At 47.0% G+C, this 23,148-nt stretch overlaps 1 protein-coding gene across 1 annotated transcript in view; it reads right to left on the reverse strand.

The window, feature by feature from the left end:
• The window catches only part of KCNK9 (potassium two pore domain channel subfamily K member 9), a 95,570-nt gene extending 74,902 nt beyond the window's left edge, over positions 1–20,668 (reverse strand). The window contains exon 1 of the mRNA XM_005239480.3: positions 19,963–20,668. Within this exon, the coding sequence (XP_005239537.2) occupies positions 19,963–20,548 (586 nt within the window). The 5' untranslated portion in view covers positions 20,549–20,668. The remainder of the gene's footprint in view (positions 1–19,962) is intronic.
• Positions 20,669–23,148: the final 2,480 nt, after the last annotated feature.

The following is a 23,148-nucleotide window of genomic DNA, read 5'->3' on the forward strand; positions in this document are numbered from 1 at the left end:
AGGCAGGTGGGATCATATGAGGAAGAGATGAAGAGCTTGGCATGAGCCCTGGAGGGGGCTGGGCGAGGGGGTGGCTTTGAGCAATGTAAAAACCTGGCTGCCAGAAGTTGGACTGCGATCCACCAACTCATTCCACACAGCTCCCCAAACAGACACACTTCCTTTTCTTAGAAGCACAGATGCCTATATATATTTAAATCACTGCTCTAGTCAGGGGTTGTACTAGCTGTAAATTTTGAAACTGGGGGGAGGGGGAAGGCACTGAAGATTCCAGTATGTAATTTTCTCTTTTTTGGCTTATTAGATTATACCCTTGTTTAAGAACTAACTGTTCTTTTACTTGGTGTCCTTTTGGCAACCATCTCTACCTAGCAATACGTGGGTGTGTGCACTCCCCCAAGTTCGCTTGTACTTGCATAGCAAGTTCAAATGAAATACAGCTCAGAAATTGTACTCTCGCAGTCCAGGAGCAGGAGTATTTAGAGCAATTAATCACTAAAATGAAGAAAAGGCAATGACTGGCACTGTAGAGGAAGCAAAAAAAAATGTTAACTCAGAACACTACTGAAACGTGCTCAAAATAGACAATCCGGGGAGGAAGCGGCACGTCTGCCTCAGCGTTACAATGACAGCAGCTGAACATCATGGCAGCTTGGGGTTGTGCTGCTCACACTCAAAATTCTTCTTCGGGGCGATGCAGCCAGGAGAATGGATTTGGCTGGCTCCTTCTTCCCCGAGGTAATTTTGCTCTCTTCATTCACTCTAGTAATAACGACAATATTTAGTACTCCCTGAGTGCGGTTTAACCTAGAGAACAGCTCCAGGATGGCTTACATGGCCCTGCCCCCCAACTGAGAACAGAAGCATCAGTGTATCTGCCACACATTTGTGCCAGCCACTTCCCTCCATAGAGGTCTGTTTCAAGATACCCAAAGCTGAAAGGTGTCGGCAAATCCAGCTGAAGTCATTAAGATGTATCTGGGCTTGGAAAACGAGGACTGCAGATTATTGATCGACAACCTGGCTTCAGTGCCATAGGTCTAGCATTTCTACTTGGACATTGCCTAACCCTGCTGAGGTATGACTGTTTCCACAGCCAAATGCCTCCGCAGATCAGGACAGTGGGAAGAGTTTTACGATGCTGCCACCAGAGTTTTAACCCCAAGGTTTGCTGAAAAGTGTGGGTAACCATTAAAAAGAGCTATTATGCTAATGAGGCTGACGTTAGAATGCTAAACCTAGTGCAGAGAGAACACAGAACTTGTAGGTTTAGGCTATACTGTGCTGGGATGCTTCAGTCCTGCCTATGCTGCAGCTTTGTGAGCTCTGTGAACCTCTTATGTTGTATCAGACCGTATTAAAGATAGCTGTGCAGTGCAAATAGCCTGGGAACGTATGGTAGTGCTTAACTCTGGAGGCTTAAAAAATAAAATATGTAGCTTCAGACTCTTTCAGAAAGAACAGTGCATCCTGCATGCAGATCCCCACAACACGCAAGGCATAAGGAAAGCCCTCAGCCTAGTACAATTACCACTGGCACCCCAGGGAAGGTAAATCAAGCTGTAACTGCTCTAAACAGCACTCACACAAGCTGTGATGTTCTATACCTGCAGGCCACCCCATTCAAGTAGGATATCCTCACCTATCTTGAAAAAAATAATCAAAGGAAACCAAGGTCAACACTTCTATTCTGAGCAGCACGGTACCTCAAGAACTTTATCCTTCCTTCTCTATTGACTTTTCTTTTGCCCACATCTTCAAGCTTTTCATGACCACACAGCCCTGCTCCATCTTTCCCAGTTCCCGTTTCTCATCACCCACTTCCCCATCTGCAATGCCATTTGTGCCAGCTGTGACTAGCATTTTTTGGTTTCTTTAGAAAATGTCTCCAGGCATTGTTTCTCACAGTACCTTGGACACAAAAGATGTCCCTGAACTAACCCACGAGGCCAGTATCTTTCTTGGGATAAATTCTTCAGCTGGTCAGTGATGGTGGCAACTGAGAGCAATTAGCAGAACATAGCATTATTCTTTTCATTATTTCCTCTCCTTCCATCCTATTACTTGTTGCACTTCTTTGCATCTTGTTTCAAAGCAGCTTCTCCAATGTGGTGACTTACTGCTGTGTTTTACAGGTATTCATCAAACTCCTGTGAGTATCAACAGGAGTTGGTACCTCATGAGTCAGCGTGCATAAAGAGCAGTTTTAACTTCTATGTACAATCTACAAGCAGACCAGTACCTACTGCAGCTTTCATTAGTACTTTATGTACTCAGGAGTAACAGGAGAGGAGAATCTTCCAAGGGAAGTTTGTGTGCCACGTAGCTGAAGAGGTGGATTACTGGAGTTACCAGGCACCTGTACGCCTTTTTTTTTTTTTTTTAAACTGTCCTGAAAGGCATATTTTTCACATGTTCTTCAATGACTTCACACCCCAACCAACCTGTTTTCTAAACCCGTATTTGGCAGGTATGAGCTTACTTGGCTTGGAAGCTAGCCTCCTAAGTGTAAAAGCTACTTTTGAAAATGGAGCTTTAGCTCTGTGGTCTTCTAGACACTTTTTTGAAATTACCCTGAATTTCATGCTGGTACAGAGCCCAGTTCAGCAGGGCTTGAATCCAAGGACAGGACCAATCATCATGACTGGCTCTAAGTTTCAGCGAGTGGCAAATCAGAAGGAAATCAGCATCAAATGCAATTGCAGATATAGGTGTGCTATTGTCACTGCCAAGTGGTGAGGCACACAGTTCAGCACATAGCAATTCACCTTCTTCTCAGGTGGGTCTTACAATCTGTTCCGAGTACCACACCATCAGCAACCCACTTAGGAAGGCTAAATCTAGCAGAGGTATAGCTGCTGCATGTTGTGATTTTGGAGCAGATGCACACTTGCATCTTGAGGGCTTCAGAAGACAGCACACAGGCACTAAGGATAGGATTGCATGTAAGGTAGGCACCTCCACTGGGTCCTCCGTATCAATAGCCCCCAATCGTTTTGGAGGAACCCTCAAAGATGGTGTCTCTTCCTCACCTCTCCCATCTCATGCTAAAATCTAGTCCGTTACACCACTGCCTCCCTATTCTCTCCTGAAACTCCCGTGTCCTTGTTACTTTGATGGATCAAAGCAAGGCCACCACTGACGGCCACTGCAATAATCCTGGTGTTGAAGACATCTCAGCTCACTGTTAGCTGAAACAAGAGATGGGTGAGAAACAGGTGGGACTATGTATGCAGCAGAGTAGGGGCTTCTGCCTACCCAGCCCTGACACAACCCTGCTGCTGTTATCATGGTCATGGCCACCAGCCAAACTGCAAGAGCTGGCCCCCGACTCCAGTTCTTGTTGCACTGGGACCAAAGGAGTACCAGCAGCTAAAGCTGCACCACCTCCACCTCCTGAGTGCTGCCACCTCTCCACCAGGCCCTTGTGCCCAGCATAACCTCCAGACACCTGGAGGAGACAAGCCCAAGCCTTGTGACAATGCTCACCTCCACCCATTCCAACACATGCTTAGTCCCTCTTAGGTTGACCGTTATTACCTCCTTTTCCCCAAACTGAGGGGAAGTGCTCAACAAAGTTTCCCAAATTAACGCCTTGCAGTCTCAGTGTATTGGTATGTTCTAACAAAAACATTTCATCCTCAGACCTCCAACCAACCCTGAAAGGGAGCTGTACTGATTTCAGAATGCATGTACTGCTTTTGAACTAGATATACAGAGTGCGTTGATGTTGGCAGATGTGCTCCACCCTTTTGCCCCTTGCTAAGACACATATTTGGGATTAGCAAGTGGACCCAGCCATCAATCCATTCTCCCTGGCCCTGTCTCACTTCTATTTCTTTTAATCCTCTGCTTTACTCCAAGAAAGGAAGACGGAGGAAATCTTCCGCTACCCCAGTGTCTGGCCCAGAGCTTGCTGGTCCCTTCCTAGGGTGCTCTGCAGTAAATAAAGCTTGCACAGTGACATGAAGATTGGAGGATGCTTTGCAGCTGAACAGAGATCTCTGTTCAAGCAAAAGTTGGTCCTTCATTAGATCAGCCCACGGGTGAAATGAAAGTGTGGTGACATTAGTAAACACCCTACCAGAAGCAAAGAAAAGACTGCAGACCCACAGATGAGTCACGAAATCTGTCTGTTCCAGTGCTCTAATTACATTGCTCATCCAAGAAAAGCCTCTTTTGGAGCCATTAGGTCAGAATCCGTTCTCTCCTAGCTGTAAATCCCTCATAACTCAGTGAAGTCAATCGATTCATATTGGTGTAAGCAAAATCAAGTGCAGTGCACTTGCACAGCCTTTGATCTTTCTGTCTCTCTCTGAACGCAAGCTCACAGAATGCCATTAAAGAGACAAGAAGCCCAGGCCCCCAGGTCTCGCACATGCTGCAGGCACTCTGAGCAGCAAGATGGACATCAAGCGCTACAGTTGAGAGGTGAAGGAGAAGCCAGAGAAGACACAAAAGCCTTCTTTCTCCCCTTCAAGATAAAAGGCTGTGGACCTTCCAGAGGACCTATGGACACTTGTAAAAGGGTTGGAGCATGTCACATTAAAAGCTTACGTACAAAAGAAAATAAATTATCTGTCTGTCTGTCTATCCATCTACATTTCAGGTAATACCATCTTTCTAATAGAAAAGCAAACACAATGAAGCGGATCTCCTGTGGCTTTCCAGCAGACTTAGTAAGCATGCATACCTTTCCTGCTACACAGAACTAAACACTAGAAGACTGAAGACCACCAAAACCAGACATTTCTGTTTCAGGAAATCACCTGAATGAAGGATTCCAAGAAATGGTCCGTTTTGTCTTTACAGATGTTTCCAGCTTCTTTCTCTTCTTCAAAGTCTCTACAAATGTGTTGTGCAGGAAAACTTTCCAGCCCCTCCTTGGCAAAGAGCTCTGCACTGTGAATGGAAGCAAAAGTCACCATTCAAAAGACACAGGATGTTCCTCCAACTTTATGTGTATTAGGCAACAAACTAAAGAATGGCCCTGGGTCACAGGAGCATTTCCTCTTCTTAAATCTAACACAACTTCCACTGAGACTGGTGTTGACACAGTCTTCTGGTTGGGAAGACCATCAACCACCTGCTTAGTCCGCAGTCCTGACTCTTTCTATCTGGATCAATAGGGACAGCAAGTTCTCAAAGGAATAAAAGAAGAAGGAATGCCTTCAACAGGCAAGAGCAGCTCAGCTTGAACAAATTCAATAAGGAAGCCCACAAGAATAGCTTGAATATTGCTGATAGTGTTGGAATACATGAAAAGTAAGGGAAGAAGGCCATGAGGCATCGACTGGAAAGCATAAGGACATTCCTCTGTCTAGGATTCCCTCCAAGCAGAATAGCAGCTGAGGAATATAAAGCTTTTAGAATGCAGAAAGCTGAAAGGTTGTCCCCTCTTGGATGTCCTGAACTTAACGTTTGTTCTTACGAAGTCATTTTTTAAGTCAGTGGAGATGACTCAGGAAAAAAAGAGCTTTTGAGGAGTAGTTTCTAACAATATTGTAACACCTATTTAATATATACCCATGCTAGATATATAAATGGGACCTTTTGGGGGGCTGGAAAACCTCTTCTGTTATTTAACATGAATCTCAGTTGGGCCTTCTATCCCAGACCCTGCATTTAATATACCATCTCCAAAATCTGAAATGAGGTCCTGTGGGTTATATGTTTTCCACAGCACTGAAATATATGCAGTATGATGGAGACAAAGATATCTGTAATAGCTGATACGGAACTATATTGATTTTGTTGGTTATATGATGTTTATTTACTTTTTTAAGCCCTGTTTGAGAACATTTTCTGTTCCTTTCAGGCTACTGCCACATTTTCCATTGCTACAGGAGCTAATATTGATGCTACACCGTGTGTGTGTGTGCATTTGTTGGGTGAGTAGGAGGGGATGCTTCCTTCAAAATACAGGCTCTCCAGACCAGATTCTGCACACATTCATCTCAGTTCAAAGCCAACAAATACACCAAAACAACCAAGTTCCACAGTATTTACAGAGAGCAGCTGTGGTCAGAATCCCTCCCAGTCTGTCAGGATCCACCATTTTTGTCTGTTGGGAAAGACGTAGGTGGTCTCTCCCACTCCCTGTTGATGGAAGGGGGCGGGAATACAATACCACATGGGAATAAAAAAGCAGCTTTACGGTGAACTGATACATGAACAGGAATTAGCAGGGTGGTGGGAAGGGAATGAATCAGCCAGTCCCAGTGAAGACAAAGAAATTTTTCAGACACTACCCTGGATCTCACCCACTCAAGGCACAGCATCTTTTCTTGGCCCCTGTGATATATCACCTCTTCCCCTCACAAAAAAAAAAAAAAAAAAAAAAAAAGTATTGCATTATCAAGAACACCTATAAAAATGACCCTGCCAGGAACAGATCAACCGACCCTACACTCAACCAGTGACGTACAGTCAGTTCATGGATGCCAAGTCAGCCCAAGGCATCTAGAATTGTTTGTATGTAAATGAAGCCCAGACCAACACTGAAGTATAGAAATTATGGAACTCAACCAATGTTTGGGCATATGCACTTCCAGAATTAGGGAAGTCTTCATCGAAGCTATGGAACATGAAGAAATATATGGTCATGATCCCTAAGGTTATTTCAAGAATGGCATGTATTTATCTCACTTTTATAATAAAAGACACAGACTTGAAGCCCCTGGAGGGGGAAGAAGGTTTTGAAACACAAAACTGGAGGCTGTACAAAGGCTTAGAGGGCTCTTCTGGAAAAAAAGTGCATTTGGGCTTAAAATCTGTGTAGTAAATTATCTGTTCTCCCCTTGGTGCAGGCAAGTAATTCCTCTCACTTTAATGGACAATTTTATGGCTGCTAATAACATTTGTAGCTAAGATAATGACAAGGATAATCAAATCCCATGCTTGAGGGCATAAACTGATGGCTGCGGGGGTTAGCAACGAAATCACCATCACCATATATTGCACAGGTGTATTATGGGATAGATTTCTTTCCTCCAAAGTAGAAAGGCATTGGTGTCTGCCAAGATAACAGATTGGATGATTGTCTGTGTTATGGAAATTGCTGGTTTGTATGCATGGGATTTAGGAAAAGAAGAGAAACCTCTTTGTTTCAGCATGACAGAATTTGTAACCCAAAATGCAAAATGAGCAAGGGTTGCAAGATGCATATTGATGTCTGTTCTAGCAGAACAGCTCTCTTAAAGGCAAGTTCAGCCTTGACCATACAGAAGTCCACTGCCAGATAGCAAATGTTGCTGTACCTTTAGTGCCATACTTGGAAACATCCACAGAGTGTATAATCCCAGAAGCTGAGGGCTGGGAGAAACCTCAATAAGCTATTCGACCTGTTTCAGGATGCTTAGATCCTCAGTCCATCACTTAGGGGTTACTCAATTCATCACTCAGTGCCTGTACAGCAGCTATCAGCCACCGACTCCTAGGAATGCATGGCTTGCATGGACCTCAATGGGTAACCTAATCCGTTCAGAGCTGAGGCAGGCTGAAGTATAGCAAGTTCATGTGTGTTGGACAACTGTTAAACCCATTCAGATAAATATCCTACTACTGGCAATTTGGAGGTTCCTTACAGATCATGTTACAGCTGTTTTCACAGCTGACAATGAACTGCAATGAACAATGAACAGCAATCTGCTGTGCTGAAGAGTAAACCTTGTGTATATAAGTAGGAAAAACTTATTGTCCTCTTTACAACAACCTTTCACTTATTGAAGACTCCCTTCGTATATTTCTTTTCCAGACTAAACAATCTCTGTCCACTTCACACTGAATACAAGTCAAGTCTTCTCCCAGCATTTTGATTTTTCTCTTCTTCTCAACACACTGTGTGCCCAAAACTGAACCCAGTTTTCATGTTGAAGCCTTACCAATACCAACCAAACAGAATAGCTGCCTTCTCTGACTTCCATCCAATGCTTGCTGGTTTTGAATGTCTCACACCACAGACTCCTATTTAGACTGCAGTCCACTTTATCAGCATGATGTTGCAGTACTTGCATCTAGTTAGTTCATATCATTTTTCTATGTGTGCATTTGATGTTTCCTTCTGCAGTGTAATACTTTGCACTTGTCTTTATTCAATTTCATCATATTGATTTCAGACCATTTCTCCAATTTATCAAAATCATTTTGTATTCTTCTCCCGCCCTCCAAAGTGCTAGCCAGCCCTCTCACAAGTAATATGTGTACTCTCTGTTCTATCAGCCAAGCCATTAATGGGAAAATTGAATAGTACCAACCACAAGACAGACCCTTGTAAGACTGTACATGTTATGTCCATCCAATTTGACAGAAAACTAATGATAAATATTTTTGCATTTTTTTATGCTGTTGTGAAATTATCTGGTGGCAGATTTAGCAGGACACAACGGGGTTTGTTTTTTCTGTCCCATTTACAACCACCTGCACATATGTGCACTGTGCACTATGCACATAAAAGTGTATGTGCTTTTCACATGTGCACATAGTCCAACACATGCACATAGACAAGTCCAGCCACAGTGCAACCTCTAGTCCACAGTGTGTGTGTGTATCCAGACCTTCCACCTACCTGTGGCAATTCAATCCAGTCTATGTTTTTCTACTGTAATTACGAGAACTAAATGGCATTATAATGCCACATATGCAATAAATGCCACAACCTAATGCTCCCTCACTATCAGCTACCTATTGAAAAACAACAACAAAAAACCAAAAAGAAAAAAAAAAAACCAGAGAAGTCCAGCTTGAGTTACTCAAGAAAAATCTGTATTTGTTCCAGCTTGTCCCTTCTTATCCCCTAGGTACTTCCACCTGATTGTTTAACAGCTTGGTCAAATATCTTTCAGAGTATCAAATTTAGGTTGACTGAGCATTAACTAACTCCCCATGTTCTCTCCTGTCCCTTTTTTAAAGATAGGCAGCATGTTTGTTTTTCCCTGCAACAGCCACTGGTAGAGCTGTTCAAACAGCAGCCATAAAAAGCTGGTGACATTGCTGACAGTGAACAGTTGCTGCTTAAAGAAGAGGTTTGATTCTTATCCAGATATTCAGCTGGAGACAAAATAGTAGGATGCACTGATAATCCCTCAGGGAAGCAGGAACCTTCAGCAAAAAAGGACGAGATAAACTTAAATAGTTCCCAAGCAAGATCCAAGACAAACTTCAAACAGCCTGTCTGTGTACAGAACCATTAAAAATAAGGCAGGAGGAGGCTAGTCCATACCTTGCCGCAAGGCAGGACGGTAAGCATTGGTCATTCTTGGCAGATGCTTGTCTATCCTGTTCTTCAAGACCAGCAAAGAAGAGCCCACACCCTCCCCAGGCAATGTATTTCAGTGTTTCACTGGTATCATTGCTAGAAAGATATTTTTTTTCTCTCTCTGTGGCCACTGTAATGCTTCCTTGCCGATGTTTAACAGCTTTTCTTATTCACTGTACCTACTCAAGTTCTTCAGGAACAGACCATGGTTTTGATCAGATTTGAAAAGCTCCCCAGGCTGGGTTCTTTTCAAAGAGATATGGAAATAGTTTTTTAACTGCTCGTCACTCAACCTGCAGTCAGGTTTCAGCTAGTCATCCAAATCAGGACCACATATGCTCAACAGCCAGCAACTTCCACTGTGATACCTATTGCTAGGATGCTCGGAGCCAAGCTTGCATCCCATGCATCTACTTCTTCAGTACCACCAGCCTTTACTGTGGCCCATCTTGACAAAAGAAAAACCTCTTGAAACCTTTCAAAAGAAACCTGTGTCATACCAAAATGCCAGCAGCTGACCTGCCTACAGTCATAAGGTCTGACTTCAAACATCACACAACAGCAATGAAGTAAGGTTGAGGCTTTATGAAAACTTATCTCTGGTGTCCGTCCAACAAGTCAAACCAGAGCTGAATGCAACCCATACAGATTAAGATATCACAAGCAGTGGTAGGAAGGCTTCTAAACGAAAACATAATTGAGGGTGGATATTTGGGAAGAAAACAAAAATGAAGACATTCTGAATCATACCTAGTGCTTCTCAAGCATTAAAATAAACCTCTTGGATGTGCAGTACATTCATGAACTGACTTACAACACTGCTAATTTGCCTCTGTTGGCCTATGTTAGTAGGTATCAGCTTAAGGTGTTTCCTCTGACTGGCAGAGTGCACCCATTAAGGCAAACACATTGCTACTAAAGTCTAATTGTTTTGAAAAGCACCCTTTAAATAGCAGGCCTTTTACTACTAGGCAGGATGTGTTTTAAGAGCAAGTCATGAGCTTAAGCCTTTGCTGCCAAACGACTGAATGATCATTTGTTTGTCAGAGAACATTACCAGAAAAGAATGCAAAAGCTGATAGGGCATCATGACTGAAGAACTACCATCTCCTTCCTGTTCTTGGGATGTTCATTCCCACATGAAACAGCAAGGGCAGGAGAAACTCTGAAGGAGAGAGTTTGAGAAGATCACTGAATTCCTAATGTATCAGTTGAAAGGTCAACTGAAGAATTCAGCTCAAATCACTGGGATTTCCAGGTGCTTCTGATGGCACAGATCCAGTGTCATTGTTTTAACTATCAGCTGCCTATAAGTAGCTTTATCTTATCTCTAACACACCTAAGTAATACTGGGGGTGGGGGGAGACTGCAATGATAACACATATTTGGTGTCCAGGAGCATACAAATTATACATCAGGGACTTTTATGGAGGATGTGGCAGAGCAATGGTGGGCAGATCCCTTCAAATGTTGGGAGAGACTCTCACTCCCCAAACATTGATCCCTGCACTTTAACATCCCAAAATATGGTTTTTTCCTCTTTGGCAGTCTAGGGCAATTCGGGTTTTTTGACAGTCTAGTATAGGTGACAATCCTGAATAATGCCGAAAGGGCATCCTTCTACCATTTCCAGTCCTCAGCAGAAAATACTATATGCATTATAATGTAGGGAACTCTTCTGAAACTCTGGTCTCTCTGGAAGCCCAAGAAGTTTCCAAAGACCAGAAAAACTGTGGGGGAGTACTGAGACTTCAAGTCACCTCTGCAAGTATGAGGTGTTTCTCTGCTGCAAGATTGTAATGGCATGTTCAACTGTCTTTATTTCATGAACAGCTTCTAAACATTCCAGATGCAGTGTCTTATATGACTCAGTCTGTATGCAGAGCCTTATGGTCAGGGCTCCACATCCTTTCTGCTGCTGGAGATCATTTTATTGCAGGTTCCCTAGTTTCCAGAGCAAAGTTATCTTAAGGACCAAACTGCAGATTTTTAAAGATTATTACTGCCAATACACTATTTTCACTGAGCGAAGTCAGATCTGTTTCACCATACAGTCCAAACTTAACAGCTAACAGCAACTGTTCATCAGTTCAAGTAACAGAGGCCTAAACCTTTGAAACAAGAGTATTCAACATCTTTTCCTACTGTGTCTGGTCCTAAAAAGTTCCAGACGGGTGTGAAATGCAGCAAAGTGACAACTCAAAGCTCCACGTGGTCACAGGTTTGTTACAACGGTTAATTTCTGGTACGGTTGCCATAGCAATGGTCTGTGATGGTTTAAACATAGGAGGAGGACATCCTCTCTAGAGGACATCAAGAGAAAAGAGGGTGGAAGAAATAAAATATTCCATCTGCACCCAAAACACCTCTGTAATGAGTTAATAGTAGCATGCATTGGAAATTACTGACAGTGCCAATTGCCTTGGGAGCAGAACTCTTTTATTTCTACGGTCCCTTCAACATGTCAAGAATATCCCTAAATTGGGAGACTACGAACATTTCCTCGCAGCTAATCTCCTGCACTATACAATTAGAGAGAGCTGCTGCAGGTTTCATTCATCAATCTGTGCCCTAAAGCTCTCTGTGAAATTTTCCTGTCTGAGAAGGCTCATGCAGCTAGCAAAGGGAGCAATCTTCTTCGATGGGAGAGCAAGGAGACAATCATCTTCCCATCAGATACCTTTTAACCCCACCACTCGCCTGCTTTTCTCTGAAGCTCTTCTTTCTTGCTGGTGCATGGAATTGAAAGAACAATACAGTCTATTCCCTCCTAATCATCCTAGTAAGTAACAAACACATGAATCCTTAATAAAGGTATGTCTTTCACTGACATGCCCTAATTGTCTCCATAATGAAAGCAGTCAAGAAGGATACTGAACCCTTTAACCAACTAATGATTGCATAAGCCTCTTGTGACAATTGGCCATATATTGAAAACAAAAGGTGACTTAACTCCTTAAAAAGAAAAAAACAAACAAACAAACAAACAAAAAACTGCTAAAACACTTAGGAGGTTCTTCCCCGAAATAGAAAAGAAGTTAAGTGTGTGTTACACTCTAAAACCAAAGGAAAGGTGTCCCAGTGGATCAGAAGAGGTTGGCTCAGAAGAGGTTGTTAACTGTCTGGCAGCAATGAATGAAAGCAAAATACATTAAAAAAAAAACAACATACCACCAAAACAAATAAATGGAACAAAAAGCATCAACATTCTTCCTCAAGGTGTTTCTGTGCTAAACGTTTAAGGTATGCAGTAGGCATGTAGTTAAATGTTTCACTTTCGATTAACAAAATAAAAATCAGTATAATTGCCAAAGGCAATGTACATTTTAGCTCCACAAACTCTGTTTGCTTCATTATATAAAAAAAAATGAAATCTGAAAACTGCTATTTCAGATACATTTCCAGGAGTTGGTCTGTTACAAAATATAGCTCCTTGTGTTATAGAATTCATGTCAAATTATGGCCTCATCCAAAACTACTGTGACTCTTAATATTCTCTCCATTATTTACAACAGATTTGTTGTAAATATTTGGGGTGTGGGGGTGTCTAAAAGTCTTAACTCTTAGACCCACTCCCTTTAATCAAAGAAACTGCCGTTACTACAACACCACCAATACCAATGTTAGCTGTAGCTACTCAAGTCACAGACACCTGGTAGGGTATGGGTAACCTGGGAGAAGGACTCTACCCATACATTTTAACTCGAAGTCAGTAGATTCCATAGACTATAATGCAGAGAAGGTAATGAATTCAAATTAATTTGCATCTCAGCAACCTATGTATGTGAAATTTCGGAAGTAGTCCATGGCTTTACTCAAAAATACCCACAAGCCAAAATGAGCGGTATAGGCTGCTACACACACGAAACATTTGTTGCAAGTCCACAATAAACTCTTAGTTCAACTTAGATGCCACAAGGACTCTTACTGATTAGTTCTGCTTCACCAGCAAGAATCCTTGCCAGCATCTGTTACAGGGGATGGGGATATTTCATGCAGTCTTTATCTGGATCTAGCCAAGGATCTTCATTAAAATCCATAGAAACTGGGTAACTAAAAACCTAAAGGGCCTTTGACAGAAGACACATAGTAATAACAGAGATAATTACCCAGAACTGTCTATGGTGCTTCACGTAATAAAACTCCAGGTTCTGCTATTACTGTATTTCAGAAGACCTAAACTGCAGGAGTTTGCTAGTATCACCTTGAATTCATTATGGATGTCTGCCTTTGATTCGTCTTCACTATTTAATCTGGCTATAAACTAATGCCATGTGGTCTGCAAGAGAGAGAAGTGAGTTGTTTGGCAATTAGAAATAGTTCCCAACCTGAATCTTCAGAAAGCCATTTTATCTTTTTGTCTCTAAATTGAGGGTAATTTTTACACAGTGGTGTTGTGAAGATGAATCACCTAATGTCAGTAGAGCATTCTGAATATAAAGTGCTGTGGAACTCCAGCTCGAAGCCATCAGCATGGCTTTCAGCATTTATGAAGGAATATGCTCCAGCATTGAAGGAACTAAGCACCTCAACTCAGATTGCTTTCAAGGGAAGACAACAGCATTCTGGTCCTTGCTTTGATCCAGACCAGCAGTGTGTGTCCCAAAACCCATGGTGTCCAAAAGGCAAACTCCGTTACTCCGTAGATCTTTAGATCAAGCCTCATAGTTTTGATGCTGTTGCCACAGAACACAAAGAGATTTTTATTCTTTATAGTTGAAGCTAACAGCTAAACTTCTTCCCTTACCCTTATTCTAGAACATCTCCTCTCCCTCCCAGTTCTGCCCTGTTAATTTCTGCTTGCCATCCTCGGTATCAGTGGGATCATTTTCTTCTTCAGTTAACTTCTTCCCCAAAAGACTCACCCACACCTCTAATGTTTAGCCTTGTCAGTGGGTAAACACAGATATTTCTATGCTGACACTTGCCAACGTACATAAATGGTTTTACTGCATAGAACAATAATAAATAAACAAAGTGCATATAGCAGAGAAAATGAAATTTCAAAGATCTTTGGTTTTCTTTCTCAAGAAAAAACAAGCTAGCCCAGGAACTATTACAGCTCAAAACGTGGAAAAAGGAAGATTCAGAAAATCATAGAACATATGGCTGATAAAGACTTCAAGAGGTCAACCAGTCCATCTTCCTCCCCAAAGGCAAAACCAGCTATAACGCAATCATTCCTGACTGATTTTTGTCTAAACTCTTTTTAAAACCCTCCAACAGTGGAGATTGCACAGGCTCCTTAGGCAGTATCTTCCAGCATGCAACCACCCTGACAGCTGGAAAGAGTTTCCTCATGCCTATCTAAATGTCACTCACTTCTAGTTAAAGAAATAACTTATGAATAGTTAGGAGGAAGTGAAAAAGCACCAAATCCTAAAAAACTACAAGACACTAATTTCTCAAGCCTGGTCACACTAAGGAAATCTGCTGACACCATTACCCAGCTGAGTGGTTAGAGGTTTCTTGACACTTCCCCAAAACTGTTTTTCAGACTTTTACTGGATATTGCATTTGCACTACCAGTAAGCCATACAGTGAGAAGCTGCAGTTCAGCATCAGTCTGAGCTGTATTTTTGCCTCGCTTATCAGTGATTTTTAAAAAGCTTTTGCTAATGTGCCTCTGGCAGGAATTTGAGGTATCATTGCGAAACCAGTTTTCAAGAACTCAAGAACCGTTTCTATGAACATGTGAGCAAAGTGGCCACAAAGTCCCCTCTGCGTTAGCAGAACACTATTTTGGATACTTTATTTTTTTTTTTTTAATCTCCATGAGACAAAGAATGTAGTGTGAAAAGGTCTTGTAGAATATTTTAGCAATGCAAGGGAGCAAAATCCTATGCACAATTCATCTTCATGCGGCTCACTGAAGCTGACCTCATCCTTGCCTGGGAGATACCCCCAACAGATATGCAAGTCCTGATCATCCAGTATTCTTCACTGAAGCTTCAGATGGTGTGAATGAATAGATTTATTACCATCTACAAGCATTCATATCACCAGAAAATCTTTCACTCTACTTTCACCTGAGTTTATTAATTAGAGTACCTTTAATTGACTCCGTGCTCATTTGGGTTTTTTTACATGAGATATGACCTTCATGGTCTGGGCAAGTCACGAATGCAGCAGTTAAGTGACTGAAGCATTGGTGTCTTGATTCTCTCTCTTTCTCTTTTCATGTCTTGTTTTCTTCTTTTCTTTTATTTCTTTCCATTGCAAATTGTTCATCTGTCATGATTCCCTACTCAAAGCTTTTCAGTGGACTGTCTTTAAATATTACTATCCATCAAAAACCAAGAGCGGACTCAAAACACCAGAGGCTGGTCTTAAAGGAGCAATACTGACAAAATAATTCACACATGAAAACATGTCTTTTTCCAACCCATATTACAGACTGCAACACTACCAGCCTGGTATTTTTATACCCATTTTATGGAAGGGTAAAGTGATGCAGAGGGGGATATAGAGACTTAACTACTGTCCTGAAATGGATTTAACCATGTGTTTGCTTAGTTCATTAATGAAGATTCAGAATCCCTGTCAGGTCAACATCTGCCAGAAGCACGCAATCTTCTCATCTGCATGTAGACAGCTCATGAGTGTTTAGCTGTTCTGTAACCAAACAACTGTCAATAGTTGATATTCCATCACCACTACAGGTATTGCACCATATTCTTTCGTCTGTGCTGACCAGCATAGTTCAGTCACTGCTTGCAGTACATTTGAATCCAAAAACAAAGGCCTAAAAGCTAGAAAAAGTGACTAGCAATTCAGAGCACACACTGTCTTAATTTTGCTCCCCTTACAGTCGCTTCTCAGGAAAAAAAAAAAAAATAAAAATCCTCAATCTGTTTGTTGTTTCAGTTCATTTTAGGGTGACATAAACAGCTTTTAGTTCTTTACATTCTGCACAAGCCTCCAGAAATATTCAGTGTTTACTCGAGCTCAGTGGTGTTAAATCAAGTATGACTATCACCCTTTAAGGCCTAAATGATGGAGCGATATCCATACCAGTAACACATTTTGACAGTGTTGACACCTGCTTACTTAGAAGCAGTTTACTCACTCTTATAAACCTGTAGAAATGGGCATTAAAACTTACTAGGAATCCTAGGAGTTAAGTTAACTTTTGTTTTCAAAAGCTGGTGTTTTCAGTCATGGTATCCAGCCTTTTGATGAACTCTGTGACCTATTTTACAGTGTATCTCACAGAAGACAAGTAGCTGGATGAAGAACTTGATTAAATCACTCTGTCATCATTTTGGCTGTGTAACTGGAAACGGCTGTGTAACTGGAAATGGATAGGAAATTATACTAGGTAACTCTGAAGTGAGAACAATCCCAAAATGAACTCAGCAACTGGTGAGAGCCAAGAACAGCTTATTAGTTCTTTTTGACCACCTAAAACTTTCACAGAATTAGAACATGGCAAAAACTTTGTGAAAGCTGGGTATTTTTCTTTTGCTAATGGATTTTTAAGAGCAGAGTGATGCTGTAGCACCTGCCATGGTTGATTTTTTGTTGTTGGGGGGGAAAAAAAAAAAAAAAAAGGGGAAAAAAACCCCGAACAATCCAAACACCAACATTGCACCTGTGGAGCAGAAAACAATGTTGTGTCCCAAGTGGAAAAAACACTTTTTCCATTTACTTGCTCGGCCCTCGCTTCTTTGTTTGGTGCTGGGCTTGGCAAATGAGCAACAACCCCCTACCGCCCTCTAATAAAAGCCAAATGCTATGGATTAGAGGACCTTCCAGTTCCCACACACACCCCCACCCCCACCACCCCCACCACCCCCCCGGGCTCTCCCGCAGCAGCCCGCTGCGGAGGCTGCCGCCGCGGGGGAGGGGGCGCGGAGGCGGCGGGCGGCGCTGTCCCTTCAGCACCACGGCCCGCCCCGGCCCGCCCCGCCCCCACCGCCTGCCGGACTACACCCCCACCCCCCCTCCCCGGGAGGCGATAAGCGCCCTTGATCAAATGAAAGGCAGGCATGGTATTTCGAATCACCACGGCGAAGAGGTAATCGCTTCAGACACGTCGCTAGCACGGCAAAATCGAGAAGAACAATTAAGTTCCACATAAATTAGTCACCTATCATATGCATACTGCCAGACTTTGCGGGCTGCTGGCTCCTGTGGGGCTTCTCCGAAGAGCTGTGGAGGTAGCTGTAACTCCACAGCAGGCAATGAAGGTATTTATTCACTCTCTTGTAAAAATCAGCCCTGCGATGGTTAGTTAGATGCACTTTTGCTGGAGCACCTACTGACTACAGCCCGTTCACCAAAGCATATGCCACCGCATGGGCTGCTTGGAGTCTGCCTGGAAGGTTTCAGAGGGAGAAGGAAATGTGTGTGACAGCGTGCGCGCAGTCAGATTAAAAATAAGAACCACCACAAAAGACGAATATGAACATTTTAGATCACTGCCCTGTGCAAGAAACATAATCTCTTATTTTCCTGAGAACTTAAAACATGGAAGGTCCCCTCTGTGAACCAAATCATTTTAGGATAAATAAGAAAGTAAAGAAAAACCTTCCATGCTCGCTTTTACAGACTACCAGTATATCAGATAACACCACGAAGCTACTTTAGTACCAAAGAGATGATACACAAAATAGAAGTGCGTTTGGCAAGATGCAGAGAGTAACTATTAATAAACTTTGGAAAGACGGATCACATATCCTCCTGGAGCTGAGTTTCCTAAATGAACAATCGTTAAATAATATCTGTCTTTCTGTGCCATTCTTTATTATCACTCTTTCTCCCAGTGGCTCCCCATTGCTATACACGTTCTAAATTTAAACAATTCTGACATCCCAAAGTGCCTCTGCCTACAGAAATGCCCGCTATCTGCTGCACGTTGAGCTGCTCCAAGCTTCCTAAACAAATCCCAGCTCTTTGCAGGAGAAAACGCTAAAGCTTCACAAGCAAGTTGCACTTGTTTCTAGGTAAAATACGAAGAAAACAGGAACTACCATAAAAGCAGCCTTTTCTACCTGTCACCAACCAAGCTTAGGAATGCAGAAAGTATTGCAGCTCCCTCTTAGCAGGAGTATCGGGACCTATGAGGCATGTGCATGGAAGCCCTGTGCTAATCCAGAGGGGTACGACAGTCCAGTATTCACTGTTGCACAAATAAATGACAAGAGACAGATCAAGGAAGGGAGAATCAGTGACCAAAAGGGGAAAGAGAGTTCTGACATGGTAATGAACATCAGGAAATCTAAATCATCGGCCAAAGTTACATGCTACTTTATATTCTGTAGCCTATTAATACATGCATTTTATATAAATACATCTAAGAACAGAAGAGGAAATTACCCCTTAGAAACCTTATCTTTGTGAGGGCAAACAGGCTCTATACTGTCAGATGGTCTTTCAAAGGAAATTTGGTACTGCCCCAGGTATAATATAGTCAAATACAAACCTAAGTAGTCGCTGCTCAAAGGGTAGCAGACAGCACGTTCTGCTGAAAACTGTCAGTATCTTCAGGTGGCAATGTGCAAATTTATTGTAACGAGCCCTAAATGGTAAAAAGATTGAGTCCTTCTGGATTAGACAGAGAGCTAGTCTTTCGTGTCCTGTCCGATATAAAGCACTATCAAACAGTCACTGAGCTACAGAGGTCTTTTTGGATCTCCCCAGATGTTAGGGGGGGGAACATCTAGAAGTGCTGGGAGAAGCACATTACCAACAGCCTCAGTAAATCCACCTTTAATGAATACAAAACCAGAAAGAACAAACCTGCTCATCAAGCCAAAGCCAGAGTTGTAGCACAGTTCCGTGCGCACTCTGCAGCCTCTAGTTATTGTGGTATTTATTTTTTAGAGCAGGGAAGCAAACTTTATATGAAACGCTCCACTTCAGCTGCAGGGAGCAGAGAAGTACGCAGTGACAGCCTGTGGCTGTGTCCACCAACTATCCCTCGACCATCCTGGGCAATGGTGTTTCTGGGAAGCTGGGCAGCACGGATGTGACAGCGGACATCATTTTACCTGTCAGACCGCATGCCCACAAAGAGGAGACACAGATTGTGACCTGTTGGCACATCAGACACTCCAGCTGCAATAAAAACTTCAGGAACACGTTGGGAATGCCCGGGAGAGGCCCAGCAATGGGACCACAGCTGTGGGAACGCACCACAGCCCTTGCCAACACCAAAACAAAGTTTGCAAAAGCAGGGTTACACTTGGCTGCATCAAGGGCTTTCCCAGCTGATCCTGTTCCCATGCCCTCATCGTCCCCATCCTCATCCAGCTGCCTTCTAAGTTTTCTTCATGTCTCTTCAGGAAAGGTGCAAGGAGGAGCATGGCAACAGGGTCTCCTTGTTCCTGAGGGCAACCCCAGGAGAGTGTCAACCTGCCTCTTCCCCCCCTCCTCACTGCCACCCAAGCCACAGCTTGATGGTGGCCCCCTGGCCAGCACCAGTCCCCCCAGCCAGGACAGCCCCTCTCCTCTCCAGTCCCACCCAGGGGACGAAGTGTCCATCTCCGGGGGAAGAGGTGTGGGACACCCCAAGTCCAACAAGTGCTGATGAAGAGCAATGAATTACATAACGCAGGAGGGAAGCAAAAAAAAATTCAACCGGCACTTAACCCTTTGCATGCTACCGGCCCCCTGCCCCTCTCCCTTTCTCCCAGCCAGGGGGGCTTTTGCCCCAGCCCCGGCCCTGACCTCAGAGGGCCTCCCCGAGGTGAGACACTCACCAATGGTCGTGATGACCGTGATGGCAAAGTAGAAAGAGCCGGCGAATTTCCACTGGACGCCGGCCCGGTGCGGCTCAGACTGCATGATCACCAACTCCAGCTGCCGGTAGTCCTCGCTGGTGATGTTGTACTTTCCCTTGAGCCGGATCTCCTCGGCTTTGAGTTTCTCCTCCTCCCGCATCTCGTTGTCGGACTCCAGGGCATCAAAGACGGCAGCCCCGACCAGCAGGTAGGTGAACGTGCAGATGATGAGGGACAGGGTCCGCACGTTCTGCCTCTTCATGGCCGCCAGCAAGGGGCGAGTGAGGGGACCATGTCCCCCCCTGGCCGCCCGGGGATCCGACAGGCCGCAGCAGCCGCAGCAGGGGGGCAGCTGCCGGGGGGGGTGGCGGCGCCCGCCGCCGCCGCTGCCGCTGCTCCGGGGCAGCTTGTGCTGCGGCGGCGGCCGCTCTCCGCCCGCCTGCTCGGGCTCCTGGGAGGAGGAGAGGCACAGGAGGCTGCTGGAGCGCCGGGACCAGGTGCCCTGGAGCCTGGAAACTCTGCGCAGGACCTGCCCAAACCAAGCCGTCCCAGTGCGCAGGGCCATCCAGGGCACCCCCGCTCCTCCCCAGCACCGAGGCCAGGGGCAGGGGGTCCCCGCCGCGGGAAGGGGGCGCTGGGCGGTGCCCCGCCGAGGGGCCGGCGGCCCCGGCCGGAGTCCTGTGGCGGGGGGACGGGCCGGCGGCCCCGGCCGGAGTCCTGTGGCGGGCGGGTCCCCCCGCGAAGTTGCCGCGGCGGCGCGGGGAAGGGTCCCCCGCAGCCCGGGCGGGGCGCGGCGGGGAGGCGGAAGCCGCCGCCGTCCCAAGTTTCTTCAGGCGGCGCGGCGGAGCCGGGGGGGGCCGGGCGGCGGCAGCGCGCCCATCCGCGGGGGGAGGGGGGAGCCGCGCAGGGGGGCGAGGTGGCGGCGGGCGCCCGGGTCCCGGCCGTCGGGGGCGGCCCGCGGGGGGGGGCCCGACCCGCCCCGGCCCCGGCTGCCTGGGGGAGCGGCGGCCGGGCGGGTCGGGACGGGCTGGGCGCTCTATTCCTTCCGCCGCGGTGCGAGGCGGGCGGCGGGGAGCCGGGCTGCTGCAGGTGGCCGCGGCGCGAGCAGCGGAGCGGCGTCCGGCGCGGCGAGGGCGGCGGCGGCGGCGGCGGCGGTGTCAGGCGGCGGGCGGGGAGTTGGGGGCAGCATCCCCGGGCACGGCGGGCCGCGCCGCCGCTCCGGCGGGAGGCGGGGGCGCCGAGCCGCCGGCGTGGCCCTGGCGGCGGGGAGCCAGCGCCCCGCAGGAGCCGCGCCGAGCGGGAGGAGCGGCGCGGAGCCGCCCCGGCCGGCAGGCGGGGGAGGCGGGAGGGCAGCGAAGCAGGAGCCCGCCGGGCGAGCCGGCAGCCGCGGAGCACCTGCCCGGGGCAGCGGCGGGGCGGGACGGCGGCGGGCGCTGCCTGCGGCCGCGGGCTGCCAGGAGGAGCGAAAAAAAAAGCCGGCGGCTTCCCCGGGGAGAGAGCGGCCCGGGAGCGCGGGGAGGGGGCTCGGCCCCAGGCGGACACAAAGGGAGAGATGAGGAGAAAAATTGGAAAAAAAAAAGAAAAAGAAAAAAAAAAAAGAGAAAAAAAAAAAAGCTACTTTCACGGCTGCTCCCCCGGCGCTTGGGGCTGGGGCTGCTTTATTTAGGATGATTTTAGAACAAAGCCGTTAAGAAAAAGAGCAACCGTCCTCCTCCTCCTCCTTCTCCCAAGCTCTTGACATCATCTCGGGGAAAATCGAGCCCGCGCCCCTCAGCCATCGCCTGCGCGCGCGCGCCTGAGCGTGTGTGTGTGAGTGTGTGTGTGTCCGTGTGTCCCCGTGCCCGCTCGGGCGCTGGCACGGGAGGCGGGAGCTCGCCCCGGCCCGCTGCGGGGAGCGGGTTAACCCCGTCGGCGCCGCCCTGTCAGGGAGAAGCCGCGGAGCTCCCCCGGCGCGGCTCTTTCCCGCCTCCCCCGGGCTTGGCCACGCCCCGGCCGCCGAGCGGGGCCGGGCGGTGGCGGCGGGGCGGGGCGGGCTCCTGGCGTTCCCTCAGGGGCAGCCCCGGTGCGGCCGCCGCGGCCGGTGCCAACCGTCACGGCGAGTGCCGGCCGGGACAGGTGGCCTGGCCCTTCCCCCCACGGCCGGCGGCCCGACCGGGCTCTGCCGGCGGGGGCCAGCGGGGAGGGAGGGAGCGGCCGGAGCGGGCTGCGGCTCAGGTAGCGCTGCGCCCGCCCGGGCCCCGACGCCCCGCGCAGAGCTGGGCTCACGCACGGCCGCAGCCCCCCGCCCACAGCCCGGCTTCACAGGCCGCGGCCCCTACACACGCACACGGCCACACACCCTGCAGCCACACACCCCACAGCCACACACACCCCACAGCCACACACACCCCACAGCCACACACACCCCACAGCCACACACACCCCACAGCCACACACCCCACAGCCACACACCCCACAGCCACACACACCCCACAGCCACACACACCCCACAGCCACACACCCTGCAGCCACACACCCCACAGCCACACACACCCCACAGCCACACACCCCACAGCCACACACACCCCACAGCCACACACACCCCACAGCCACACACACCCCACAGCCACACACCCCACAGCCACACACCCCACAGCCACACACCCCACAGCCACACACACCCCACAGCCACACACCCTGCAGCCACACACCCCACAGCCACACACACCCCACAGCCACACACACCCCACAGCCACACACCCCACAGCCACACACACCCCACAGCCACACACACCCCACAGCCACACACCCCACAGCCACACACCCCACAGCCACACACCCCACAGCCACACACACCCCACAGCCACACACCCCACAGCCACACACCCCACAGCCACACACACCCCACAGCCACACACACCCCACAGCCACACACACCACAGCCACACACACCACAGCAAAATACACCCCACAGTCACATAACACCCCACAGCCACACACACCACAACCACACACCCCACAGCAAAATACACCCCACAGCCACACACACCCCACAGCCACACACACCCCACAGCCACACACACCCCAGCCACACACACCCCAGCCACACACCCCACAGCCACACACACCCCACAGCCACACACACCACAGCAAAATACACCCCACAGCCACACACACCCCACAGTC

This window comes from Falco peregrinus, chromosome 3, assembly GCF_023634155.1.
Source record: "Falco peregrinus isolate bFalPer1 chromosome 3, bFalPer1.pri, whole genome shotgun sequence".
NCBI classification, from domain to species: Eukaryota; Metazoa; Chordata; class Aves; order Falconiformes; family Falconidae; genus Falco; species Falco peregrinus.